This window comes from Gambusia affinis, linkage group LG12, assembly GCF_019740435.1.
Source record: "Gambusia affinis linkage group LG12, SWU_Gaff_1.0, whole genome shotgun sequence".
NCBI lineage: Eukaryota > Metazoa > Chordata > Actinopteri > Cyprinodontiformes > Poeciliidae > Gambusia > Gambusia affinis.
This window is the reverse complement of record NC_057879.1, coordinates 12,806,575-12,832,154: the sequence shown is the minus strand read 5'-3', so window position 1 is coordinate 12,832,154 and position 25,580 is coordinate 12,806,575. Positions and strand designations below refer to the sequence as shown.

Sequence of the window (25,580 nt, the reverse complement as noted above, 5' to 3'; positions counted from 1 at the left end):
GCTGGTTATCTGTTAATTAATTCCTGATTTATTAACAAAGATTTGACTAATTGGCTTCAAGAATGGGCTCAGGGTCATGTTATTTTTCCAAAGGGTGAGGCAGATTCATAGCCTTTACAGCGAGTAAGCATATTTTGCAGTTACAGTTTTGCTTTGTATGTGACCATAAATATAATGATTGTCTTAAAGCTGCAGCGATATTGCAGTGCAGCATGACGGGATCTGTTGCCATCAACACCTCTTGGTTTTGGATGTTGCAACGAGAAGATATTTATCCTTCATCTTGTGTTTTCTGTGCTCTCCAATACACTGCACGCTTTTGTGGCAAATTTGCAAATTTTCTATCATCTATAGCATCTGGCTCTACCTCGAGGCCTTGCATTTTCCCTAAGCAATTTCCACAACGGCTCCCCTCAGTCTATCTGGAACAAATCCCCATGGCCTAAGCAGCCTGTTACTTTTTTTCTGATTTCAATCATTCAAGCGTTATCCCCTCCCTTGGTTTTATTCTTCTCTCTTTTGCTAGATTCTTTTCCCTCACTCTTCACTCAACAAGGAAACAATTTGCATATTTAAGTATTCCACATACTAGATATCATTTCATATGTTGTTACGGTTCTTTAAGACTGACCGGTTCTTGTCTTATGCTTTGTTTCTGTTGTTTTACTTTTTTTGTTGTTGCAAATATGGGACATTCATTTCTGGTACTTTAGATCAATAGTGAGTTTTTTTGTTGTTTGTTTTTGCTTGAATCAATCATTGATGCGGACTCTTAATGTTAATTATGACCTTTGACCCTAGCTAAGAAAAGTGAGACCTGCTGAGTTTTAAATGTTCTTAGGTTTTTTGTGAACTCTTGGATGACTTGTCAAAGCGTTCTTGTAATAATTATGGTAGGAACAGGTCCTCACGAATACTGTTTTATGTTTTCTCCATTTATGGAAAATAACTCTCACTGCAAAAAGTTACAAGAGAATTTATAACTCTTGCCAGGCTGATACATTTCAAAGATTACGTTTATCATCTGTGCTTTAGATGGTGGCATAGTCTTATAGTTTTAGAGATGTTTTCAGCTTACTTTATGTTTTCAGACAGTTTTTCCATTTTTGTAATTCTGTGGCTGGTGGTAAACCTTTGTGTGATTACTGAAATTGAAATGTGTATATTATTTTTTCTTTTATAGTTGAGGTTAGCCACACTTAATTCATGACTTTCACATAACGACATGCTGGTTAGGATAGATTTTCCTCTTAATAAATGAAATAATAATTTCAATGCTGTTTAAGGTTGTTTTTCTTTTAGTTTCTTGATTTTAAAAATATACAGGTGTAACAAAACCCCCACCCCCCCCAAAAAAAACCTGAAGTTCCCAGCGAAATCACAGCTTCTTTTGAAGGGTTCAACTTACTATAGCAGCAGAGCCTGATTTGCTGTGGGTGCCTCGCAACGCAGCAGGGGGGCCAGTGAGATCATCCTAGTAAGAATCTCTTTAATACTGTGGGTCCTGATAAGAGCGCTGCCAGAGTAGCTTAAATCAGACCAGTATATAGGAGCAGAAGCTGTAGCTTAAGTGCTTCTCACCAGCATCTGAAGCCCGGGTCCCTGTATGCTCCAAATCAGCTTGATTAGCTTGCTGACGGATTGCCCAATCCCTGGCTCTCGCAGCAGGGGGCCTCATGGTGTATCCTCCCACCTACACCAGCTTCTTCCTTCAGGGTTCTGAATATACCAGATCTGGGCTACATTTCAAACTCCCCAATGCATCCTTTACCTCTCCTTTCTGCCTTTTCTCTGTCTTGCACTGTTTTCAATCTTTGCCTTAGGGTAGGCACACCACTAGTGTTCCCTCTCACAGCAGGAAGCCAAACATTCTTAGTCAGGCTACCTAGCAAAGTAAGTACTTTTGGGAAAGAACTTTGCATTCTTCTTTGCAACTTCCTGGTCGCTTCTCTGAATTCTAAGCCCCCAGGTGACCGACACTGTTTCTGGTTTCCTATGAGTCTCAGTGAGAGGAAAGAATAGTTTTGTACATGTGAGAGCAGTGAGGAAAGGTCAGCTAGTTCTAGCATGCTGAGCCATGGGGATTCTCTCAATATGTGAGTCAGGAGAGTCGATTGATAAGCTTGGTAGTAACTGAGGGGACTCATGCTGTTAAACCTCTGCTCATTGGTCCATAGCAGATAGCTATGCTAGAGAATCATGATGTGAGCAGTACTGGAAAAGAGAAAGTGACCAAAATGTGGAAGAAAAGGAAAATATTCCTTCAATGTGTATAAACGAGTCACCTGTAATCAAGTAACATTTGAATGCATAAAAATTTTGAAAAAAATAAAAGCGACCAGGTAAATTTTTTTGCGTGCAAAATTGATCATAAAAAGTCCCAATGAAAAATAAATAGATTCTAGTGTATTTACATATTTGAATCCAACTGTTCTATGCACCTCCTCAAACCAGTTTGTGAAGGACATGAAATGAATCTGTAAAATATGAACACACAGTGTTGTAAATGTCTGATAAATGTATGCATAGATGAGTGTTCTACATTGTTTCTTTCAATAGCCTTTAGTCCAATCTGTTTCTCTGCATTTATAATGGAAACAAAACATAGAATTTAAGACAACAAAAGCATGAATCTGTTTTTTTATTCTATTTATTATTTAAGTTATTTCAAATCATTTCTTTTAACTCTCTGTTTTTATTTTCCCTCTGAAAAGAGAGACTACAGTAGGCTGTTGATTTTTGTCCTTTAGTTGGTATTTACTTTCTAAATTTGCTCTTGAAATCTCTTAAATCTTCTCTGAGCTGGCCAGTTTCCTCCTTCAGCAGTGGTATAATGAATGGAGCTAAAGTCTCAGGTTTTTGTTCTTGGTTGCTACATGTTACGCTCAAATGTTATTACTTATTACATGAACTGCAGAATTACAACACAATATCAGCTGGTGTACACACATTCACGAGGGACTGATGTAATGTATTTGACTGTTGTCTAAAGAATTGCTTGTCATAAAGCACAACCTTTGTGTAATTTTTAACAAGCATGAGCATTTGTAAGATTTTCTAAAAAAAAACATAAGCAGTTCAAAATAATGTTAAAATAATTATGTTGTGTTATATTCAGTTAGGAGTAGTATCACCATTAGCCTAAATGCAAATGAAATTAATACTTTATGTATCATATATCATGTTTTTCCTGATTTCTTGGAAAACACTTATTTTACACTTTTAAATCAAAATGTTTAGTCAGTATCATGATATTGATGATATGACTCCATGTCATATCTCTTCATGGAGTTCCTCATAATTTAATACATCATCATAGCTGTTGTTTAAATCACTTTGCACTTTATGTGAGTGTACCATTAATACATGGTAATATATGTAATAATTTCTTCAGTTAAAGCAATACAACCACAAGCAAGACCATATCTGACAACTCAAAGCTAAACTGAGTTTTGAAAGCCAAAATCAAACTAAAAAGAAAAAAAAATTTGAAAAGTAGGAACTACTGTTACATGTGATTGCCTGTGGTACAATCCAGAACAAAATCTTAAGACTGAGATTGAAATTGGATTACATTTTGGGTTGGTGGATTGTAGCTAACTTGTAATAAGAGTTTCATAATACACAAAGGATCGAGAGACAAAAAATGGAAAGACAAATGCCTGAAGACTGTATTCAAACTTCAACAGGTTGTTCATCAGCGTTCTAAGTCTTAAATCATTGATATATGTGCATAAAACTGACTTTTATCTAACTTTCAGCGATGCATTTAACCCTGTCATCACTGTCTGATGATATTTTCTAGCTTAATATGCCAAAAATATTTTCTAGCATAATATGATTATTGATTTGCACAAACAAGGTCAGGTGTCAGATGTCATCTAACCTTTATTAAAATATCCTGAGAGGGTAAAGAAACAAAGCAGTAGACCCTCAAACATTCACCTGCACTGAGACAGAGGATCCCATGTGTCGTCTGTAAAGACTTGGACAATCTTTGACCAAAATTGACACCCTTACGAATGCAAAGTGATCGCCAATAAATCTTGTGACAACATCTGAGAAAGACTTACGGAACAAAAATAAAAGTCAAACATAAGGAGTATCAGAAATATATTGCTGCCTCTGTGTGCTTACAAATAAAGATATAAGGTATCTTACCCCACTTTAGACAGTAAATCTGAAATATTTAGTGGTCTGTAATATTTGATAGATACTGGAACAGAATGTCCTGACAACAGAACATGGAAGTAGTTGAGGAATATAGTTTGGACATTAGGGAAAGTATTTTTTCACTAACACTGCAAGTTTTGGGGTTTCTAAAGTGTGTGATGGATGATACAAAGGACACTCACTGGGCATAGACAGAACGGCTCCCAGGGGAGCTGTTAAAGTACTTCCTGTCACTCCAACACCCCATTGTGCCATATTCACTCCACAAACAATGCATCTTGTAGCATCCAAGTACATGATTATATTCCATTTGACCTGCGGCTTGAGCACTATCTGTCCCTCTCAGCCAGACCATAGTAATCACACTATATAGGTCATGCCCCTTATTTTGCTGAATTTGCAGCAATACCTTAACAGTTTTTCTCACCATTTATTTTTCTTTCTTTGCCCAAGCTTTGTGTTAAAAACATTTGACTGTGAGGCAAATATGTATTATATCTATGTTAAATGACCTATTTATTTTATTTTTTTGAACTACACTGGTGAAATGAAGTTGATAGACAACGCCACTGAAAAGTCACTCTACAGCGGTTGTGTGCATAGGTACATGCGAATGTTTAGCAAAAACAATATCACAGTTTTTTCAACATCCCATGGTCTTATGGTCTTAGCGTAACATTCAGGAACATTGCTGGGAGATTAACCCGTCAAACAGTCAGTTTCCGAAACCACACAAAAAGCCGTCATAAAGGCACACTTACTGTCAGTGCGACCTTGTCGGACCACTCACAGTGTATAAACTTGTGAAGCCTAAATGACTCTTCTCTTAAGACTGCGGGAGGGTTAAGATATGATTTTTTTTTTTGATATCTTATTATAAAAATTATAAAGAAATTTTTTATATCTTATTTCTATATAGTATTTTTGTATTTTATTTTATAATTAAATTATCCCTCAGTGCAGCTGAATTGGCAGATCACACCTGAATATGGATGTTTTATTAGTCCAAAAGGTAACAATATCTTTGAAAAGGAAAACTGTTTACATGTAATGTCTGTGTCATGTTTCTTCTTTATGCTATCACCATTTTTCATAATGGCTACTGCCAGTTGGAACGGTGCATGCACACAGATATTTTAAATGTAAGCAAACATGCTAAGACTCTGTTCTCTAAGTCTGATTAGAATCTTGATTTATATTACAATTAATTGTACATAAAGTTACAGATGTATAAATTATGGTTTGTTTGAGAGATGAGGCATTCGAATTGACAGATTGTTTAAAGTCAATGTAAATTAAGCTGATATCAGGTTAGTCTTTTTCTGTTGGAAAAGCTTGAATTATTCAAGATAAACTAGTGAATGAAAAACTCAGATGAGTTTTTCATTCATGTCCTGAGCAGTACAGAACAGGCACATTGTTAAGTTTGTGCTTTGTGTGGTATTTGAGAGTAAAGAGCTACTGCTGTGCAGTCTGAGGGACCATGAGTCTCAGCTAAGCAAATTTCTTCACTGCCATTTCAGCAGATTTCACCTCTTTTTGAATCACACTGCAATTGCAGGCGGCTGAATAAGACCTCTCTTATCCACCCTGATATTAAGCCAGCACTCAACCCAAACAATAGTTGTATTATTTCTTGATTTCTCCCTGAATATAGTTTTTGAGTTTCTGCTCCAGCTGTGGGCCATAAGAGAATGAATGAAACCCTGAATTTGCAGAGCCACTTGGATAAGAATACTTCATGCAACACTGCATTTTTGTAAATAACCAATATTTGATAGAATATGAACATTCAATGTAGAATCTCTGCATGTGAGTAGAATAAATTACCATTTCAATTGTGCTTCAGATTGAGAGAAATCACACAAGAGTGTTTGATATTAGCACTTGTATTTATTAAAGTGTTGTAAATTAGTAATTTAACAGATCAGTTTTTTTTTTCCTTGCTCCTTCACATATGAGGTATATTTTTGCTTTTTGCACAATGACAGCTTTGCTTAAAATGCGATGTTTTGCGACACAAAAGTGAGAGGCATTGAGAAATTTAAATTAGGACTTACATCATTCTATCAGGTAACCAGTCATTTATTGGCTATTTATACACAATCAGAGGGAATCGGAAAGTGTTACCAGGTAAAAACAGTGAAACTATTGAACCAAGCACAGCAAGAAAAACAGTAATGGAAGAGACTACAGTTCAGTGGCACTGAACTGAGAAAAAACAAATATTCAACAGCACTGTACATTGTTTATAGCTTGTAGTTTATTGTACTTACATTCATTTCTTTGTCAAAAAGAAATTAAAAAAAGCAAAACAATGTGAAGAAAAGCAAGGACTAGACTGTTGGAAACACAGACTAAAATTTCCAAACAATGAAGATATTATTTATGTAACACCAGAAATCAATGCATAAAACAATGGATGCCCAGAACAAAAGTACTAGATAAAAAATCTCCCATCTGCAGCAAGGCAGAGATAATGAGGTGATGATTTACTTGGCAATCTACATTGCTGGGTACACATTGCATTGCACGTTGCATATATTGTAGAACAGAACAAAACAGAATAGAATAGAATAGAATAGAATAGAATAGAATAGAATAGAATAGAATAGAATAGAATAGAATAGAATAGAATAGAAACAGCCTTTATTGTCTCACAAAGGGGAAATCCAAGTGTAACAGCAGCAACACATACACAGGTTCACTCAAAATGTTCTTAAAGTGTCAAAACCAATTTAAAAAGAAATAATATCAATAATAATAATAATAATAATAATAATAATAATAATAATAATAATAATAATAATAATAATAATAATAATATACTGTCAAGACATAGTGATAATTTTTTTAAAAATATATAAAAAAACATATTTATAGTTCAGAAAGTGTATACAGAGATAACACAATATCATCCATTTATGGCAGTGTATATCTATTTTTAGATCAATGAGTAAACATCTGGGGGTGGAAAAAAAAAACAACAAAAAAACTAAAAGAAAAATAATAATTAAAAAAATAAACATTGTCTTTTCAGGCGTTCCATCCAGCCCAAGGAATGTGATCTCCATTGTGAATGAGACCTCAGTGATCCTGGAGTGGCATTCTCCCAGGGAAACAGGCGGCCGGGATGACGTCGTCTACAACATCGTGTGCAAGAAGTGCAGAGCGGACCGACGCTCCTGTTCACACTGCGATGACAATGTGGACTTTGTTACTCGACAGCTGGGTCTGACAGAGACCAGGGTCTTCATCAGTAACCTGTTGGCTCACACCCTCTATAGCTTTGAGATACAAGCTGTCAACGGTGTCAGCAACAAGAGCCCATACCCAGCACAACATGTCACCATAGACATCACCACCAACCAGGCTGGTGAGTCCCTGGTGTTTCCCGGTCATGATCATTTTTGCCACTTTGAAAATAACAGAATCTACATTATTTACTTCTACACTAGATGTAGTTGAATGACTAATTTATTCTATTTTGTTTTTTTCATGTGTCAGTAGATCAGCTTCAGTACGACTGTACTGGCTATATTTCATTTTGCATTTGTGAAACTGCACATTTTCTATTATGGTAACATGTTCTACTGTGAATCATTTTGCCTGCAAAAGGCATAATCTAGTACTATGTGCATTGCAGTTACATTTCATGGCTTAGCAGCCTTCATGCCTACTTCACAGCAAATGATGAGGGCTGTGAAGCGCGAGGGGAGACTGTTAGGTGATGTGTACATATTTGCAGTCTTTCTAAGCCCACCTTCTCTGGATTAAAGTAATTGCTTTCCTCTTTGACATCACAGCTGTGAAATTTATGCTCGGACCAAATGTGTAGCTTTTTATAACTTTAGTCTGGACAAAATCGGCTCGCTGCTACTTTGGTCTTTCCTTTGTGGGCTTTTTGCCCACCAAATCTTGTGAAGGAAACAAGCCTAATGTACAGTCCTAATCGTTTAGCTCTAAAATAGTGATGGAGGCAGCCATCCCTTTACACTCAGTAATATTTATATTTATGGTCTTACTTAATCTTCCAATTAACATTTAGACCTAAGTTTGTTTAAATAAATAAACTGTCTTGTCAAGAATTATTTAGTCTATCTATCTATCTATCTATCTATCTATCTATCTATCTATCTATCTATCTATCTATCTATCTATCTATCTATCTATCTATCTATCTATCTATCTATCTATCTATCTATCTATCTATCTATCTATCTATCTATCTATCTATCTATCTATCTATCTATCTATCTATCTATCTATCTATCTATCTATCTATCTATCTATCTATCTATCTATCTATCTATCTATCTATCTATCTATCTATCTATCTATCTATCTATCTATCTATCTATGTACACTTCTAGTAAACATAAAAGAAGCGTCAAGTAAAATATGTTTGACATTAGTCAACATAGTTAGATATTGGTAGGCTTTACATGGTATTTAAGTATTTTGTAAGTAATTTACCATAATGGCATTGTGCTGTTTACTTTTGCCATAATTCTAAAACATCTATCCATCGGTCTGTCTATCCATTCATCCATACATCATCATGTGTCATGTTAAAAATATTAGATACCTTACAGCTGCAGTGGTTTTTTCTTATGCTTGGACTTACAGTAGATATTTAATATAAGTTCCACCAATACTGAAAACGTCAAAGTAGGAAACAGAAAGAAAAGGGAAAAAAAAAAATCTCCTGCATGAGAAAATGTAACTTCTAGTGAGGAATAAATTGGGCTTACCCTTTTGCTCTGTTTAAATTTAAAAATTTTTTTTTGGTTTGCTCCTGATTACCAAAACAAAGGTGAACAACATGATTAGATAAAAGGAGGACTTAAAAAATAATATTATAGCACTCACTACATCTATATGGGATATAAATAATTCTCTAAAAAATTTGTATTCAGTCATTTAACTTGAAGGCAAAGGTCTGCAAGCTAAAGACATTATTCCCAGGTCTGGGTGTGCAAGCAAGTTCACCCTGAAAGCAAACTGTTCAAAGCTAAAATCTGTCTCCAAAACCCTCCAAAGTTATTGCAGGACCTACATTAGGCATTTGGAACTTTTAGTATGAAAGTCCAGGCCTCTGAAATTTGACTAAATGTCAGGCAAAAGGGAAATGCTTTTTTATATGCAGCATATGTAAATATCAGGTTTCAACTCTGCTTCCCTATCTTCTGTGCATAGGAGAGTGAATATATTGCCCCATCCAGTGATGGAATACCACATGTCAAATAAATTCTATTTTAGTCCCTTTTTAGCTTTAATTCTTGAGTCAGCACACTATGCATTTATCTCTGAGGCCAAAGAAATTATAATTGGGTTATCCCGATTTCTTTTTTGGATTGGAGCATATTTCGGAATTAAATTTGCCTTGGCTAGAGATTGGCATACCACATTTGATTACGTCAACTCTCAGAGGAACATAATGACCAACTGCACTTGTCTTTTTCTGATGGGCACTTCAGAGAGGAATGGGAGGAGAGATAAATCAGAACAGAAAACTGGCTGATTTTTTTTTTTTTTTTCTACCAGAAACATGGACCATGACAGCAGAAAGTGGGAAAAATGAGGGGGTAAATAGGTCTGACTATAAAGGTGGCCTAATGGTGCTGACTGTACCTGTTTGACAGGCTAATAGCACACCTGACAGATAGATGTAGAAAGAGCATTCCCCATTCCTATTGTTGAGACCTGTTTCAGTAATGAGGTTTCCTCCAGTAATCTTCCAGGCCTATGTCCATCTTTATGTGGCCCTTTTGTCACCAGGTAATTGCACTGTTCCTCACTTCGACTGGGGTTTTTAGCAGACGGCAACTGATAATGCAGAGGTATACAAAGAGTTCATGGTAAGGATGTGCAAAACAACTGACAGAAAATACTCTCCTTCTTTGGGGACACAAGGCCTGTAGCAATAAGGAATGGAACCTGTATTAAATTATGGAAATGTTCTCTATTTAAGGCATAAATATTAAGTTAAACTGCAAAAAAAGAGTTTTTTTTTAACAGAGTTTCCGTGTAAGCTAAGTCAGATGCATGGATGAATATTCTGCTTTCATTCAGGAGGGGTTAGGTCAGACAGAAATCTGTCCCAGACAGAGATACTTTGTGGAGGCAGATTTTATGAATGTATTTTAGATTAACAAAACATGTTTATAAAGATTTATGTCAAAATTGGTTTAGGAATCTTTTTAGTCTTTTACCTGTTTGTATGGCATCATATATATTTCATACAGAAAATTTGAGGAAAAAGCAACCAGACTTTAATTTGAGTATATTTATTTGTGGTGAACAAAATCCATTTTTTCAACAAAAGAAATCAGCAGAGCAATTATTATTTGGATCAGTGCTGTCAACTTTGTTTTGCTAATAGGAAAACTCCACCTCTTTTCTCAAAGTTGGAACATACAGAGGGGTCTTTGACCAGTTCCCTGCAAAGTAGAAACTCTGGATGGACATAAATAAACTACAACTTTTTTACATGAATGAAGGACAGCTTATTTTTTCATTATCATACCGAATGTTATAAGTTTATGAAAATAAAATATCATGAGCCCCTTAGAAACATGGGTGTTAAAGTACTGAAAACTTTATGTGTTTCTTAAGCCTTGTGAACCTTCTGTTAAATTACTATTGGATGTTTTATCTTAACATGGAAAACATAAAAAAATCTTCAGTATTTAGGACAAACAAAAGCAAGAAACTGCAGGTTTAAAATCTTGCTTTATGATTCTACAGTATCATGATCTTTACGTTAAAAGATGAATTTCAAAGAAAGAAAATCATTGCTTCTTTTTTTCCAACTGGAAACATCATTAATTTTGATATTTAGAAGATAAATTGGACTGCTTCTTCAATATTAGCCTGCTGACAAAGGTAATGATCCATTTTTGTTTACCTCTGTAAGGTAAACTGACTTCAGTGTTGGCTGTTGGTTGGCAGAGAAACGTCATCTTCAGCTGGCTAATCTTGTGGTATTAGAGCAGAGGAGCAAACTGGTTATTACAGATGTGAGAGGACGAAAATTGGAGTTTAGGGGGCGGCCTTGATGTGGACATAGCATGAACCAATGAGACCATTTAACTGCCCTCAATCCTGGTGTCTGTCTGAGAAAAAAAACTGATCAATAGTGTAATTCAGGAGTTCATTTATGGCCCTTTGCTCTCTAGGAGATACATACACCCACAGAGTCTGAGAAGCAACCCCAGAAAGGTTATGTACTGCGCCCTGCAAGGTGATTATTCATGACTGTCCTAGTTTTAGTCATATTTATCTGTTGTCCAAGGAGAAATAAATTAACTTTTCTATGCCATATTGTTGCATTTTGACTTAACATGACACTACCTACTTGTAGTGAATTCATCAAAATGGTAAAAAGAAGGAAAGACAAATATGAGGTAGTTACATAGGTACCTAATGCACAATAGTGCTATGATCTCACTAGCACAGCCTTCTTGACCTAGATTATGTGCCAAACATCTCTTAGACCAGAGAAATGTCAATTATATCTACAAACAATCCTGCCTTGCTTGGCTGGGGTTTGGAGAGCTATTCCCGCAGAAAGACAAACATCGCTGTCCTCAGCCTTGGACAAGTCTGATCAAGTGGGTCATATTGAAGATAGTGAGATCCAGCACACTCGACTGAAATCCAAACAACCAGATGAATTAGAGACATATGCACCGTGTGGAGCTCTGGAATCAGATGAGATGTTAGGTAAACATGTCCCTAGGAGATATTCAGGACACCATTCATTCTGTCTCTCCAGTTTACATTTGTTTAAGGGGTATTCCAGACCCCACCACATCCCCCAGTGTGTCCTAGAGTTTCATCATATGAAAGCTGCCATGGCTTCCTGGTGGGCCGTTTTTATTTCATCTGATGTTTGTTTCTACTGATGTTAACCCCTGTTCCTGGATCCAAAAGGTGAGAGATTAGCTGCAGGCAAGAAAAAAAAAAAGAAAGTGTCAACCTGAATGCTTCTAAACCCAGATGTCACTTCTGATGTATTCATACTGTATAATAAGTGACAATGGGCATGGTGTTGATGTCTTTATACATTTGAGCCAGTGTGAATTTGCTTACAAAGTGAATTGCCTCCTTTCTCTCTTTTTTTTTTTTTTTTTTTTTACATTTTTTTTTTACACATACAGTACAGACCAAAGGTTTGGACACACAGTCCAAAAGTTTGGTACAGACCAAAGGTTTGGACACAACTGTGTGTCCAAACTTTTGGTCTGTACTGTATGCCTATATGTGTAAAAAAGTTCAGAATCCTCCTTGTATGACGTGATTTTGAAGTATAATTCAAGTCTGTAGTATTTGAGAGAAGTCCCTGGTGCTGAACTGATCCGTCTTTAAGATGTTTGAGAGAAAGGCATTACTATGTAGTCATAGCTGGCTTGGCCTTCTGAGCCCCTGTTAATAAGGTAGCGGTCATTTTACCAATGGCTTTGATTGAAGCACAGCACATGACTGAACTTCTCTCCTCATACGAGACTCTGAATTCCTATTAGTTCATGGTAGTGTGACAGAATCTAAAAGTAAAAAAAAAAAAAAAACTTTTGGTGGCTCATGTCTCTATTTTATTTGTTGTGTTGAAAAAGACTTGACTCTAAGATAAGTTGATACTGATACTTTTTTTTTCAAAAATGCAACTAACTAAAATGGAATTAAGTTTTCAATCATGGAATTCTACAAAAGGAAAGAAAGTTGCAAAAGTTTTTTAGAACATCCTTTGAAATTTCTCCCATTTGGTGAGGATACAACTAGAAACTTAATTTTATTTTATAGAATTTTGTCATAGACCAACAAACAGTAGTTTATATTTGTGAAGTTGAAGGAAAATAATAAATAGGTTTATTCACTCAAATAATGTTTTTTTTTCTTATTTGTTTACAAGTAAAACTAAAAAGAGTGGTTAGTGTTTTTTTTTGTTTTTTTTTTCAGCCCCACTGTGTCAATAATTTGCAGAACTGCCTCTTACTGCACTTACTCGCGTCAAATCCTTTGGAATATGTCTCTACAAGTTTGGATATTTTGAGACAAAAATGTTGCCTTTTCATCTCTTTGTTCAGATTTAATCAAGAACATCTGTAAATATTAATTCTCCAGCCTTGACACAGATGCTCAACTAATTTTAGGTACTTTGACTGGACATGCTTAGAATCATTATGACACTAGAAGGTGAAACGCTGCCCTACCAACAGGACTTTTGCAGCTGCTAACAGGCTGTCTGCAAGATTTCCAAGTATCTAGCACCATTTGTCCTTCCATCAACTCTGACCTGCTTCCCTGTCATTGCTGAAAAAAAAAACCATCCTATAAGCATAGTGCTGCCACCACCAACTTTTGGAAAATAAATGGCACATTTAATCCACAGAATATTGGACAATATGCATATTGGCAAGTGTAACTCCCCCAAAAGAGTGACAAGAAATGTTGCATGTTGGATGTTCAGGCCTTGGGACATTATAGTATAACTTAATCCTGCTTCAGACTTCTCTATAATGTTATAGCTGACCTATGTTTTCTTGTTCTTTATGGTTATCTTCAATCACGGTAACTAAATGCAAACTTCTATAAAGATTAAACTACTCAGGGATTCTATAGGTTCACTGAATTTATTTGGGGTTATCAGAGTAAATGGGGTGCTGAAAACAGATGCATGCAATTTGTTTTAAAAGATTTTTGCTTTTAAATGGAACTGAGGACCACTTGAGAATATGTACTTCTTTGTGGTGTTCTATTCCATAAAATTTAGGGTAACACTACTAAAGCCTTATATATCATTTCAGAAGTAGCTCAATAACAAAAAGAACAAAAGAAGTAGTGGAAGATATTCAGCCTAGTTTGGAGTACAACAAATGTGAGACGCATTTTCTCTCGCAGTATCTCTGTTGGTTTAAAAACTTTCATTCGAAGACGTCGCCCATAAGGTTTATTTCTCTATTTGCTAGTCAGATAAGCCCCATTCAGCTGGTGTTAACAGCTTTATGCCGACTGGAGAAAAGCTTATCCTTTTATTGAAACCATGGAAAATTTGTCTTTGAAAAAAAAAAAAAAAAAAACGTTTTTCTGTAGTTTGGCTTTAGAAATGTGCATAAACGTGTACGTATATGGGAACACATTCATGAACAGATCTGAGTAAATGTTAAATTTGCAGTTGATGTTGGCAAATGGTTGCATAAATTTATAGTTTCTGTACTTGCAAGCAACCGAAAGCAAGAGCATCACTTTTGTGCATTAAGGTTGGCTATTTTAGGTTAACTGTTCTTCCAGTTTAAAAGAAATATAACTCTAAATCATTGATGCACAACAAAAAGTCCAGTATGCTGGAACCTTGATGTTAAATTAAAATTATAGCAGCTGCACAGAAAGGTTTCCATAATGAGAACAGAAGTTTAGTATGATGTCAGATAACGTTGTCATCTGCATTACACAGTTAATTAAACCTTCAAATGTAAATAAGTTTTTTTTTTCATTTTTTCACCATCTTTTTTGATCCATCTTTCTCCATCCTCTTCTTCTTCCCTCTTTCTGTCTAAGTCAGACGCTTGAAGGCTTTGACTTTGATTAATGGTGAGCCAAGCTCTGCATTAAAAGCCAGGGGCTGCAAGTGGGGCCAGATAAAAGTGGCGCACAAGGAGCAAGGGATTGGCGGGATTGAGGGTGGAGAGAGAAGCTTGGGACATAGTCACCAATCACTGTCAGCATCATTGTCCCAGGGTGACAATGGGGACGCACTTGGAGAGGACAGCCGAGCTTCATTGAGCTGGATCTCACTCTCATACAACCACAACACATTGTCTCTGACAGGCTCGTCACACGTAGGTTATGAGGGCACATAAAAAACGTGTGAATGGTCTTTATTTTGTTCAACTCATCTCAAAATCACAAGTTCTGTTCATGTAAGAGACATTAACAAGATATCCATGTTGATTAAAAGGGCTATATCAAAATATTTATAATGCATCATTTCAGTTTTGTTCAGGGTTGCAGTTCAAAAACGTTACAACAGTTCCTGTCTAAATTTAGGAAATCTATAAAAAACATGGAAGGGGGAAGACATTGACACTATGCTGCCAAGAAGCTGACAAAGGTTGCCAGAGTTATCTTGTGTTTGAAATAGGGGTGCAAATGATCAATTAATCAGTTATTCTAAAGTTGACTGATCTTATTCATCTACTAACGATCAATTTATTGATTATGGTGAACAGGGCTGACCATCTTTCTATAAAAAGTCAATTATATTTAAACAATTTCTGTGTAAACTGTAGCTACTAAATATTTACTGAATAAACATAAAATCAAAGTTCATTCTTAATAGCAGACATATTTATAAATTATAACATACATAACCAGTAAGTTGCTGAATAGAAACATAAAAGATGAAACAAGTAAAATATGTGAAACACTTAATCCCACATGAACAGAGATGCTCATAGTCTGCAGACTTCATTTACCACTCTGTATCAGCAAAGTGGAGAGAAACTGCGATAAAGCTTTCTCCTGCCAGGGAAGTAAATTTTTATTTAAGTAATGTTTTATATATACTGCATTTTAATAAAATATGCATAAACAGAATTATGCATAGTAATTGTGCTACAAAATGGCACTATGGGCCTGGAAAATACATAATACTTCCTCTTTAACGAAGAGAAATGTCCTTTGTCTTTGTTGCCAATTAGCAGCTACACGTCTATTTGACATGGTCTTGTTAAAAGGATTACAATTGCACATATACCCTACAAAGTTTTGACTAGCTGTTAAAGCTCTACAGGTATGGAGCAATAGGTGAATTAGTGAGCATCATTTTATAGTTTGCTTTATTTAACCAAGGCTCAATCCAGACATGTATAAAAAGAAACACTTAATGAATAAGACTTTGTTTATGCACCTGAAAGCATGAACTAAATTGCAGCCAGAGAAACAGAGCTTCCCCGCACGGCATCTTTTCCCCACTGCAAGAATTTCTGAGTGGAGCACCCATCCCCAGGGTCTGTCAGGAACAGTGTGCCTGTGGCCGGTAATTGATAATGCGGCCCAGGCAGCCCTCACCCTGGTCAGTGGAGCGTGAACTAGCCTGAGAAGTAGAGAGGCTGGAGTGCACCGAGGTAAAGCTCAGCTCTCACGTCGCTGTGTGGAGAAATGAGGGGAGGGAGGGGCGAGAGGTGAGAGCCAACAAGGGCAGCCGGGGCATAATCCACACAAACAGACCCTTTCACTCCTTCACATTTGCATTTTCCCATGCAGGAGAATAGCATGACGTTCAAACTTACTGATCCCAATGAAAGTTGTAGAATGATGTCCAAGTCCCTACAAAATGTGATTTACAAACAATCCCAAATGACAAGAGGATTTAGATCTTTTCTTTTAGTTTTGTGCCAAGGGAAGACATAAAGCTGGGAATAATCTACAGAAAACAAAGGGAGGGTTATCATGAAAGGTCTCTTTGATGACTGCTAATAACAGTTTTTCAGAAGAATGCTAACCATCAGGTGGGGTTAAAACCAGCCTTTGTTGTTAAGAGTCAAATACACAAAAGACACAAAATGTTATGAGAACAGAAATTGACTGGAATTCTTATCAGAAATGGTCATATGTTTACAAATTAGCTTTATAGGAGAGGATAGAATGTAGTCTAAAGCTGCAGTATAAAACTTGTCTAAAATATGTTTTTTTTTTTTTTTTTTATCCGTCTCATACCATTCTATAATTCCATAGTGACAGTTTTTTTAAATATAAAAAAGCTAGTATTTTTATTAAATAATGCAACTTTAAGTCATTATTGAACTTGAGATTTTAGTGGATCTTGGCACATTAAAGAGGTTGGTTGTGGCATGTTCACAAATGAATTCATTTATCTGTTCCATTACATCAGTTAATATGTGCATAAAAGCTAGCAAAGGTCCTACTTAGAATATTTTATCATTTATTCTTAAAAAAAGAACAACAAAAAAACGCACATTTAAACAACTGTTTAAACAGATAATTGTGATGATTAGAACTGGTTATTCCCATTCCCTTATTACTCAAATTAATTAGACAACACAGAGATATGTCATAAATGAAGTGTACTGAATAATTTGTGTGATTGGATAGAATGACATTGCAGAGGACAAAAATTATCAAGGTGCCTTGTATCTAGATTAATTGACTGACCACATGTGTGCAGTCAGGCGTATGGCAGCGGAAAGGTGGAAAATTCTCGTTGGTGTCACAAAATGTTTACATTTTACTCATATCTTTAACAAATGCATGAATTTAACAAGTAACATTTCACATTACACAAATGAGGTCATGATGAATCAGCAGTTTTTGGGGATGTGACAATTAATTGTTTATAACCTGTAATTGTTATAAATTACAGGTTTACTGCATGCATAATCTCACATTTCACAATATTCAGGATTATAGCCATAGTTCATAGATTGCCAAATGTTTCTTTTAAAAGTTTTCCCTTGGCCTCCAGAGGCTGTAGTGTGCTTGACCCTCCTTTGCATAAAGCAACCTGCACCTCAATTTTATTTAAATAAGGCAGAGCTAGGCTGACACTCGACCTCCTGAAATGCAACATGTCACTACAGACGGCTATGCAAGGCTGCACACTCAGTCACTGAATAGAAAACATTAACATGATTTATACTTTGGATATATTGCATTACAACTCCTATATTCAGACCTACTCAACCCAACAGCAGATTACATTTTAAATCAGTCCTCAATGAACTAATGTTATGGTACTCCGGTTACAACTCAAGCAGAGTCCTTATATTTGTAGCTAAAACTCAGACCAAATGCAAACTTTAAAAGACGAGTCAAATCTACCATATATGTTATGGCAAAGAAATTCATAATATTTGCTCCTACATTGCCGGAATGTTCCAGTATTTATAACGGCTTTTATCAAGCCATTTTAAATTGTTGATCAATGACTTACCTACAATACCTACAATTACCTACATTTGACATTACTGATTAGCTTTTATCTATGACTGTTACAACCCTTTGAGTCCAGGGTTGCACAAACTGTAGCACAAATTGCAAATAAACATGAAGCTGAAAAACTCAACTTAGCATCCCATTCATTTATCTTCTGGCTCAGGGCTTTACAAATATAAAGGAAGTAAAACTTTAGGGTTTCTAAGGCAGTCCACTGATGATGAGGTAGTGGTTCCTGGTGTGACAGCTTGTTTGCAAGAAAAAAAGAAAAAGAAAGGAGCAATGGTTAGAAAGAAACTAGTATGAGGAACAAAATAACGGTACTTACTGTTTTTTACTATTTCAATTTTTGCAGCCCCATCAATTGTTCCCATCATGCACCAGATCAGCTCCACCATGAACAGCTTCACACTATCATGGCCTCAACCAGAGCAACCCAACGGCATCATCCTTGACTATGAGCTGCGCTACTACGAGAAGGTAAGCTGCAAGAGTGTACATTTACATGAGTGTTTTATTTATTTATTTTCCAGTTGAATTTCTTTCACTTGTGCTCTTCATATGTTGTTTATGTTACATGTGATGCTGTAGAATCTAAGCCCCTGGATATCTGCAAGCTGTTCCCCTGGGTTGATAATATGTCCAGTCCCTTCGCTCCCTCCACCTCTCCCACTGTTCTTTGGTTTCTGCTGCTGATGAAGTGAAAAGACTGACCTCTGCACCAGGCCCATTCTGCACAGTGCAGTAACCCTGTCCTACTGTGAAAATGCATTGGGTCTGGAGGGAGTCGCATCGACCTGTCTCCTCACACACAATACGTCTGCTTTATTAAGTCACCAGCACTACCCTTCGTTTACTACGCTGCTTTAGTATTGACCTGTAGGCTTTTCCCAAGGCCTCGAACATAATAAAACTCAGATACTGGAGGCCTCAGCATTTTGGTTTTTGGACTTGTTTGTCTTTCTAAAGCAGATCCATAAAAAGCCAAATCATGCATAGGTTCTTTTTTCGCCAGTCTTTATCATTCTAGAACTCTTTTGAGACTTCTCAGTGCCAGCTTAGAAAAGTTTTGTCACGTTAAACATTTCCTATTGGGACAAGAAACAATTGTCATTTAAAAATGATGTTGCGTTCAGAATCATAGGCCTTCTATATTGTTTTTCCTTTCTGAGGTTTCACAGCTCAGGGAGCTGAATCTGACTGCCATGGCTCTGACAAGCCTTATCCACCAGGCAGCTCAGTGTCATGTAAATACCACTTACATGGCCCATGTTACCTCATGAATATCAATCAAACCTGATGTCTAGTTTAGAGCTTCCTCAAACAAATAGATAAATACAGCATAATCACAAATTAGTGAACTATCAGGGACATGATTGCTAATTGCACTGGGATAATTCAGGTGATGACTGAGGCTGTGCTCCATGCTGAATGTACCTACATCACCCCCTATTTGTTCCAGACTTGAAATGTCTTATCTGTGTAGAAAACGTTCCACCGTGTGAGAGTGAGTAAGACACAGAAGGTGAGTCAAAGTGATTGCTTTGTGACACACTGGGCTGTCGAGATGAGATTTCCCCTTTGGTGGTCCTCTTTTGACACTCTGTATTTTGGATCTGACAAGGCTTTTCACACATTCTAAACAGACTTTCCTTCAGCCAGACACCCCTGACGGAGATGTCAGAGATGTGTTTTTATACCTGATTAAGCACCAAATGTGTCTCCATCCCTTTCCCTCTGTCTCTCTTTCTTTCTCTCTCTCTTTCTCTCTCTCTCTCTCTCTCTCTCTCTCTCTATATATATATATATATATATATATATATATATATATATATATATATATATATATATATATATATATATATATATATATATATATATATGTAAAGTTGTAATGTTTCATCAATAAGCTCACTGTACATGGAATATCACGCTGTAAATACTTTCATTCCTGTGACCAGATTAATTTTCCATTAGCAGATCCAGAGCGGCTCTGCATGGCTGTTCTCAGGTCTTAGTACTTCATGCTAGCTAGCTAGTACTAGCCGGACCAAGCCGAGTACTGCGTGGAAGGGATTTGATTGACAGCTGAGGGCATGCAATGATTGGATCTTGATTTATGTCACTGAAAACCCCAAACAACATTATGGTTTAGCTGTGGACCACAGACATGCTGTATGCTGTCAGAGAGCTGTTCAGTGTGGAGGAGCATAATTGTGAGTTTAATAATCTCTATCAGCACCAGAAACACATGCCTTATTTATTTAGTGACCTGTATGGTCAAGTGCCATAATGTAATTATAATTATATGCATTGTGAAATAATCAGCTGAAGTTAGTCTTTATAAGAAGAAATTAAATATTTAGGTTTATTTGAGTCTATCAAAACCGCAACCTGGACATTTTCCATTGCTGAGTATCTCCGCAAACATCAGCAGAGAGTTGACCACAACTGCTGCACTCTCACAGCCCGGCCACAATAGTAAAAAACAGATACATAATGGAGATGCTCACCACTGGGGTTGAACCAAACCGCAGATTAATCGGTTAGAGTGCAACTTGGCAGTGGAAAAGCACCTTAATATTCTCTAACAAACTTCTTAAGGGCTTTATAAATAGCCGCACTAGGACTAAATTACTAAATTCCACATTGTATTCACTAATTAGATGAGCATTGAGAATTGATAACAGTTTTTTTTTTCTTTCAGGGTTTCAAAGTAGAGGGCCATGAATAAAAATGCATTCCACATTGTGTGTTAATTTATTCTTATTAAAATATACCTTGACATGACAAAATACATGGAAAAGGTGAGGGAATGTAAATACTTTGATTATTCACTATCAACTTGCAATTTTATTATCTTATTAATATCATTATGTGTGGTCTGTTACATCAATGTACAGCACAAAATGTAGTAAAAGACAAATTTCCGTTTTTCAACTTGAAATCTTAACTAGATGTTAATAGGTGTTTACCCAGCAGATGCCTCTCTCTTCTTTAGGCTGCCTACTTATTCCAAAGTAAGTGTTCCCAGGACCTTAAATTGCACAGCAAGATTAAATGATTTAAACCCTTTCAAAAGAAAGGGGGGACATCTCATCCTATCTTTTCTCTTCCTTTTTTTCATCTAGTTGCCTGAAAATTTGGGGAGGGAGGAAATAAGTCTACATAGTGGAGGTCAGGCCCTCCATTAGGCAGGAGCAGAGCAGCCACCCGCTCTGGTTGCCGACAGCTCTGACGGTGTCACGAAGAGGGTGCATGCGTGTGCGTGTGTATATAGCTGGGTATGAGTGGGTGTAGTTGTGTATGTGCAAAACCCACCAGAAGTGCAGGTGGATCCACTCTGGTTGACAATTGGGAAGTCATATAGCTGTGTTAGGGAATGCAAGCAAAAATCCAAGGTTTTACGGGCTGGGCACAATGAACTCTCCCCTGTGTTTTGTAGACAATTAGTGATGACACACTTAAAAAGGCGACTTTATGTACTTACTTTCTGCAATTCTCAAGCTGACAACATTTTGTGGATACATGTAGATGTTTAAGGGACAAGTCCATCTCTGAATATTGTTCTTTTTTTACTACATGACAGTCCCCAATCCAAAGTCTTCACATTTCTTTGTGTATGCTCACTTTTTTCCCCTCTTTGTTTTTATTCCCACATTGAATATATGCAAATAATTGTAAAGAATTATTTTATGTGGAAGAATATTAAAGATTAAAGAGAATTAAAGAAAGTTAACTTGAAAAAAAAGACAATGCATTCACATTTAATAGACATACGATCGCTAAATTAAGATAAAAAGACAGAATTTGTAGGTTTTAAATATCAGTTTAGACCATTTCTACTTTATTAGGGTTTTAGCTAGTTTTATTGTACGCAGTTTGATAATGACATGATAATTTCAACAGCTATTTTTGTTTTACAAAACTAGAAATACTAGAATTTGTGTTCATAAACTCCTCAGTTTGCCTTTGTGTGTGCCGGTTATTTGCATGCATGCAACTGTTTGAGCCTGTGAAGAGGACACATGGTATCCCACCATGTTTGTCCTTTCGCCAAGTGGCCATGCTGTGCATTTTGGGTTGGTTGGCAATTTTTGAAAAACAGACACACAAGTAAGATTCTCACTCACAGAGACATACACACATCTATTACAATAAAAGTTCATTTTTTTTGTCCAATATGACACAGCTTTTAGTTTTGAATCAGATATAATGTCTCACAGGGCTTTATTAAAGTGGTGACTTTGAGAGATGTGTTTTCAACTGATAAAATGCCACAAAGATTTCACTATAACTGTGAAAATGAAAGAAAGTAATATGTAGTATTTCCCTGTAGAGCTTCATAGTCACCATGGCCTAAAAAGCCAGATCACTTCAGTTGTAATGATCTGTATAAAATTAGTGATGACGTAAAAAACCTTAGAATTACAGCAGTGCTGCAACCATTTAGAATCAACTAGCTAGTCATACAGCAATGTCATAATCCTTTTATTTATCTTTACTGCCTTTCTGCAAACAAATTACTGCACAGATCATGAAGTGAAACATATAATAACAAAACCAGTTATTTAACTCGATTTTTTGAAAAGAATCACAGCAGATTGTGCGAAAGCAAATGTCTGACAGGAATGACACTTTTTGTTAAACAAATTGCCAGTTTAAGATTAGTTGAAAGAAAAACATTTTACTGGCAGACCTAAACGGAAAGGCTAAACGCTTTTGCTCACTCAGTGATTCCAAAAAGGAGTAAAAATACAAAAAATCTGAATGCACTATACTTCTAGTTCTGTTTGATCACATTGTTACTGTCCTAAAATAAAAATAAAAAATTGCCAACAGTGGTTTCTATAAAAAAAATAAATAAATAAATAATATCTCTAAAGTAACCAGTAAGCTTTAACACGCTGTTGAGAATTTTGCATTGGGTTCATTTAAATATTCATGTCCTCATTGTGTTTAACATGTAAAGCAGCACTGGGTCATTTTTTCCCCCAACTCCCAAAATGAGCTGCCAGTGACTCATATTTCATGACAATCACAATGTATGACCCTCTTTGAAAGCTCTTCAATTATGGAATTTTTGTGACATAAAAGGAGAAGTTATGACCATGTATACCAAAAATCGCCAAGGGGTTCAATTGTACTTCATAGAAACAATGCAAAATGCTGCTACTGAGCTGTCACGTCGCTCTTTGTTCATTTCTATAGTAATTGAGTTGCAATGCAAAGATCTGACGGATATTTTTTAACAAATCACAGTACATAAATATTAGCTGATAAGATATATTTGTTTCAGATATTGCTCTAAAATGGTTTAAAGTGGCAAAATGTTCATAAATTCTGAAACCTTTATGTCACTCCTAATATTGCAGCAAGGGGAATCTTTTGTTTTATCTGCATGAAGGTATGAACAGTGGTGTAAAGCTTCAGTGATACTTTTCAGATGGTGGAACTATCAACAAGAAGCAAAAGATGAATGTGAAACAGGTTTTGGCACCTCTGTTGAATTGAGTGCAGAGGATTTTGGTTGGGATGAATTGGTCTTTTGAACAAGGACACATCTAAAGGGAATACGATCATTGATCATGGATGGTCTGCTGAAGGCAGAGACATTGGAAATATGCTGAAGAATTATTTGAGTGCCCAGGAGATGGCTGGAAGTCATGAGTTCTCTACAGAGAAAAAATAAAAAAACATCACACCTAACCACTGGACCTGGCATTATCACCTATTACTTTTGTTCTAGATGTTTCTATCTAATTGTATTCATCTATCTTTTCAGGGTTTCCATGAAAGTTGTCAGGTGAAAAATATTCTTGTATACTGTTATATGTGACCTAAAGTTACTTTTTACTGTGCAGTTAATGTTCCATACATGTCATTCCACTGGTAACATCTTATTCTACGTACATTAAACCAAATTAAATTTAATGTAGCCACTTCAATGGTTAGGTTTGTGAAAATCAGGGCTTTTCTGGTGGTACTAGTTCTAGGTTTGCGTGTTATATATTAACAATAAATAAAACCAAAACTTGCGTTTCTAATTGTAGTAATATGGATTTGTTGAACATCTATATGTAAGAAGATGTAAAGGTTTCCAGGAGCAATTTAGTTGCAGTTTATTTCCTTTTTTATGTTTAATTAGCACATTTCTATGAAAGAATGTAAAACCTGCAAAGCACAGAATGGCTGCTTTAAAGTTTCGTAGAGTACATACAATCGTATTCAAACCTAAATATTAATTATCACATTTCTGTTCACAGATAGCATTTAAAGATACTTCGATAGTAATACTAACCATCATATGTTATGGCTCTGTCACTTTCCTGAATGCTTCATTTCCCACAGTGCTTTCTGTCTGTCACCTCTGGCAATGATTTTGATTGGCTGCTCCGCCATCTGCCTTCCCACCTGCAACTTACTCTTGATTTAGTAAGTTGGGGTGTGGTCCTCTTAATCCCCAATTGACTGGCAGCAGGGAAGGACCTCTCATAGCTGGAAGCTCCTCCTGGCAAGGCCTTCCATTGGCTATCTTTAAACCTGCTGGTGTGCCAAATGCTAGCTATTTTTTATGTGGCAGATGTGTGTGTATGTGTGTACGTGAGACATAATCTCCTTTTGACAGGCAGCATGAAGAGGCCATTCTGAGCTCATTCTTTCCCAAAGGACAGCTCACCCATTGGCGGTTTGCCATCTGTCTGCTCACCTGTTCTGCATTCATATTCAACAGATGGGGGTGTGGCTTGGTGAAGGCAAAGAGGAACTAGGCAAATTTTGACCCCTAGGGGTCTGTGTGCTTTCATCCATGGCTGGGACCATATGATTTGATGGCAGGGGTTTCAGTCTCTCATGGGTAATCTGGTGCGGTGCACTTTTTTCAAAAAAAGCTGTTACTATGAAGTCACTTCTCATAAGTGTTTGTATACAGCAATTTGAAAACAGTTTGCTTGCTCTCAAGACCGAAAAGTACATTAATGATTAAACTCGATAAACCAGTTACATCCAGAATTCCATTTATAAATATGTTTTTCCTCTCACTGACAGAATGAAATCCTGCTGGTGTGATGCCCCCACATCCCAAGCCCAAACATTTGTCTTCATCAAGCCCAAAGTGTCCAATAAGAGTTAATGTGATTGCGCACATCATTATGTGTGTGCGGGAGGTGGATGGAAGCAGATCCCATAGCCATGTTTACCTCGTCTGCTTAGTGATGGAGCAACCGGAATGATTCAATTACACCAATCAGATTGGATAATGATTTCAGTGTGGGCTGCCACTGCCTCGAGTTTCTTATCGCTTCCTGCCATCTTCCATCTCCTCCATGTACCCCCTCCTCTTCTCCCTTTTCTTATTCCTTACCAGGTTTTTTTTTTTCTAAGCATTCATACATGATGGCAAAAATGCACAGTTCTAACACTGAACAATGTTCAGTTTAAAATAAAGACTT

At 36.4% G+C, this 25,580-nt stretch overlaps 1 protein-coding gene across 3 annotated transcripts in view; it reads left to right on the top strand.

Moving 5' to 3' along the window:
* LOC122841089 (ephrin type-B receptor 1) overlaps positions 1-25,580 on the top strand; it is a 171,970-nt gene that overhangs the window by 106,062 nt on the left and 40,328 nt on the right. For 2 of the 3 annotated variants that reach the window (XM_044134091.1, XM_044134089.1), the window contains exons 5-6: positions 7,214-7,549; positions 18,485-18,609. In XM_044134091.1, coding sequence (XP_043990026.1) covers positions 7,214-7,549; positions 18,485-18,609 — 461 coding nt within the window. Of the gene's footprint in view, positions 1-7,213; positions 7,550-18,484; positions 18,610-18,720; positions 19,562-25,580 lie in introns of those variants that run through there. The other variant, XM_044134092.1, reaches the window with a different exon arrangement.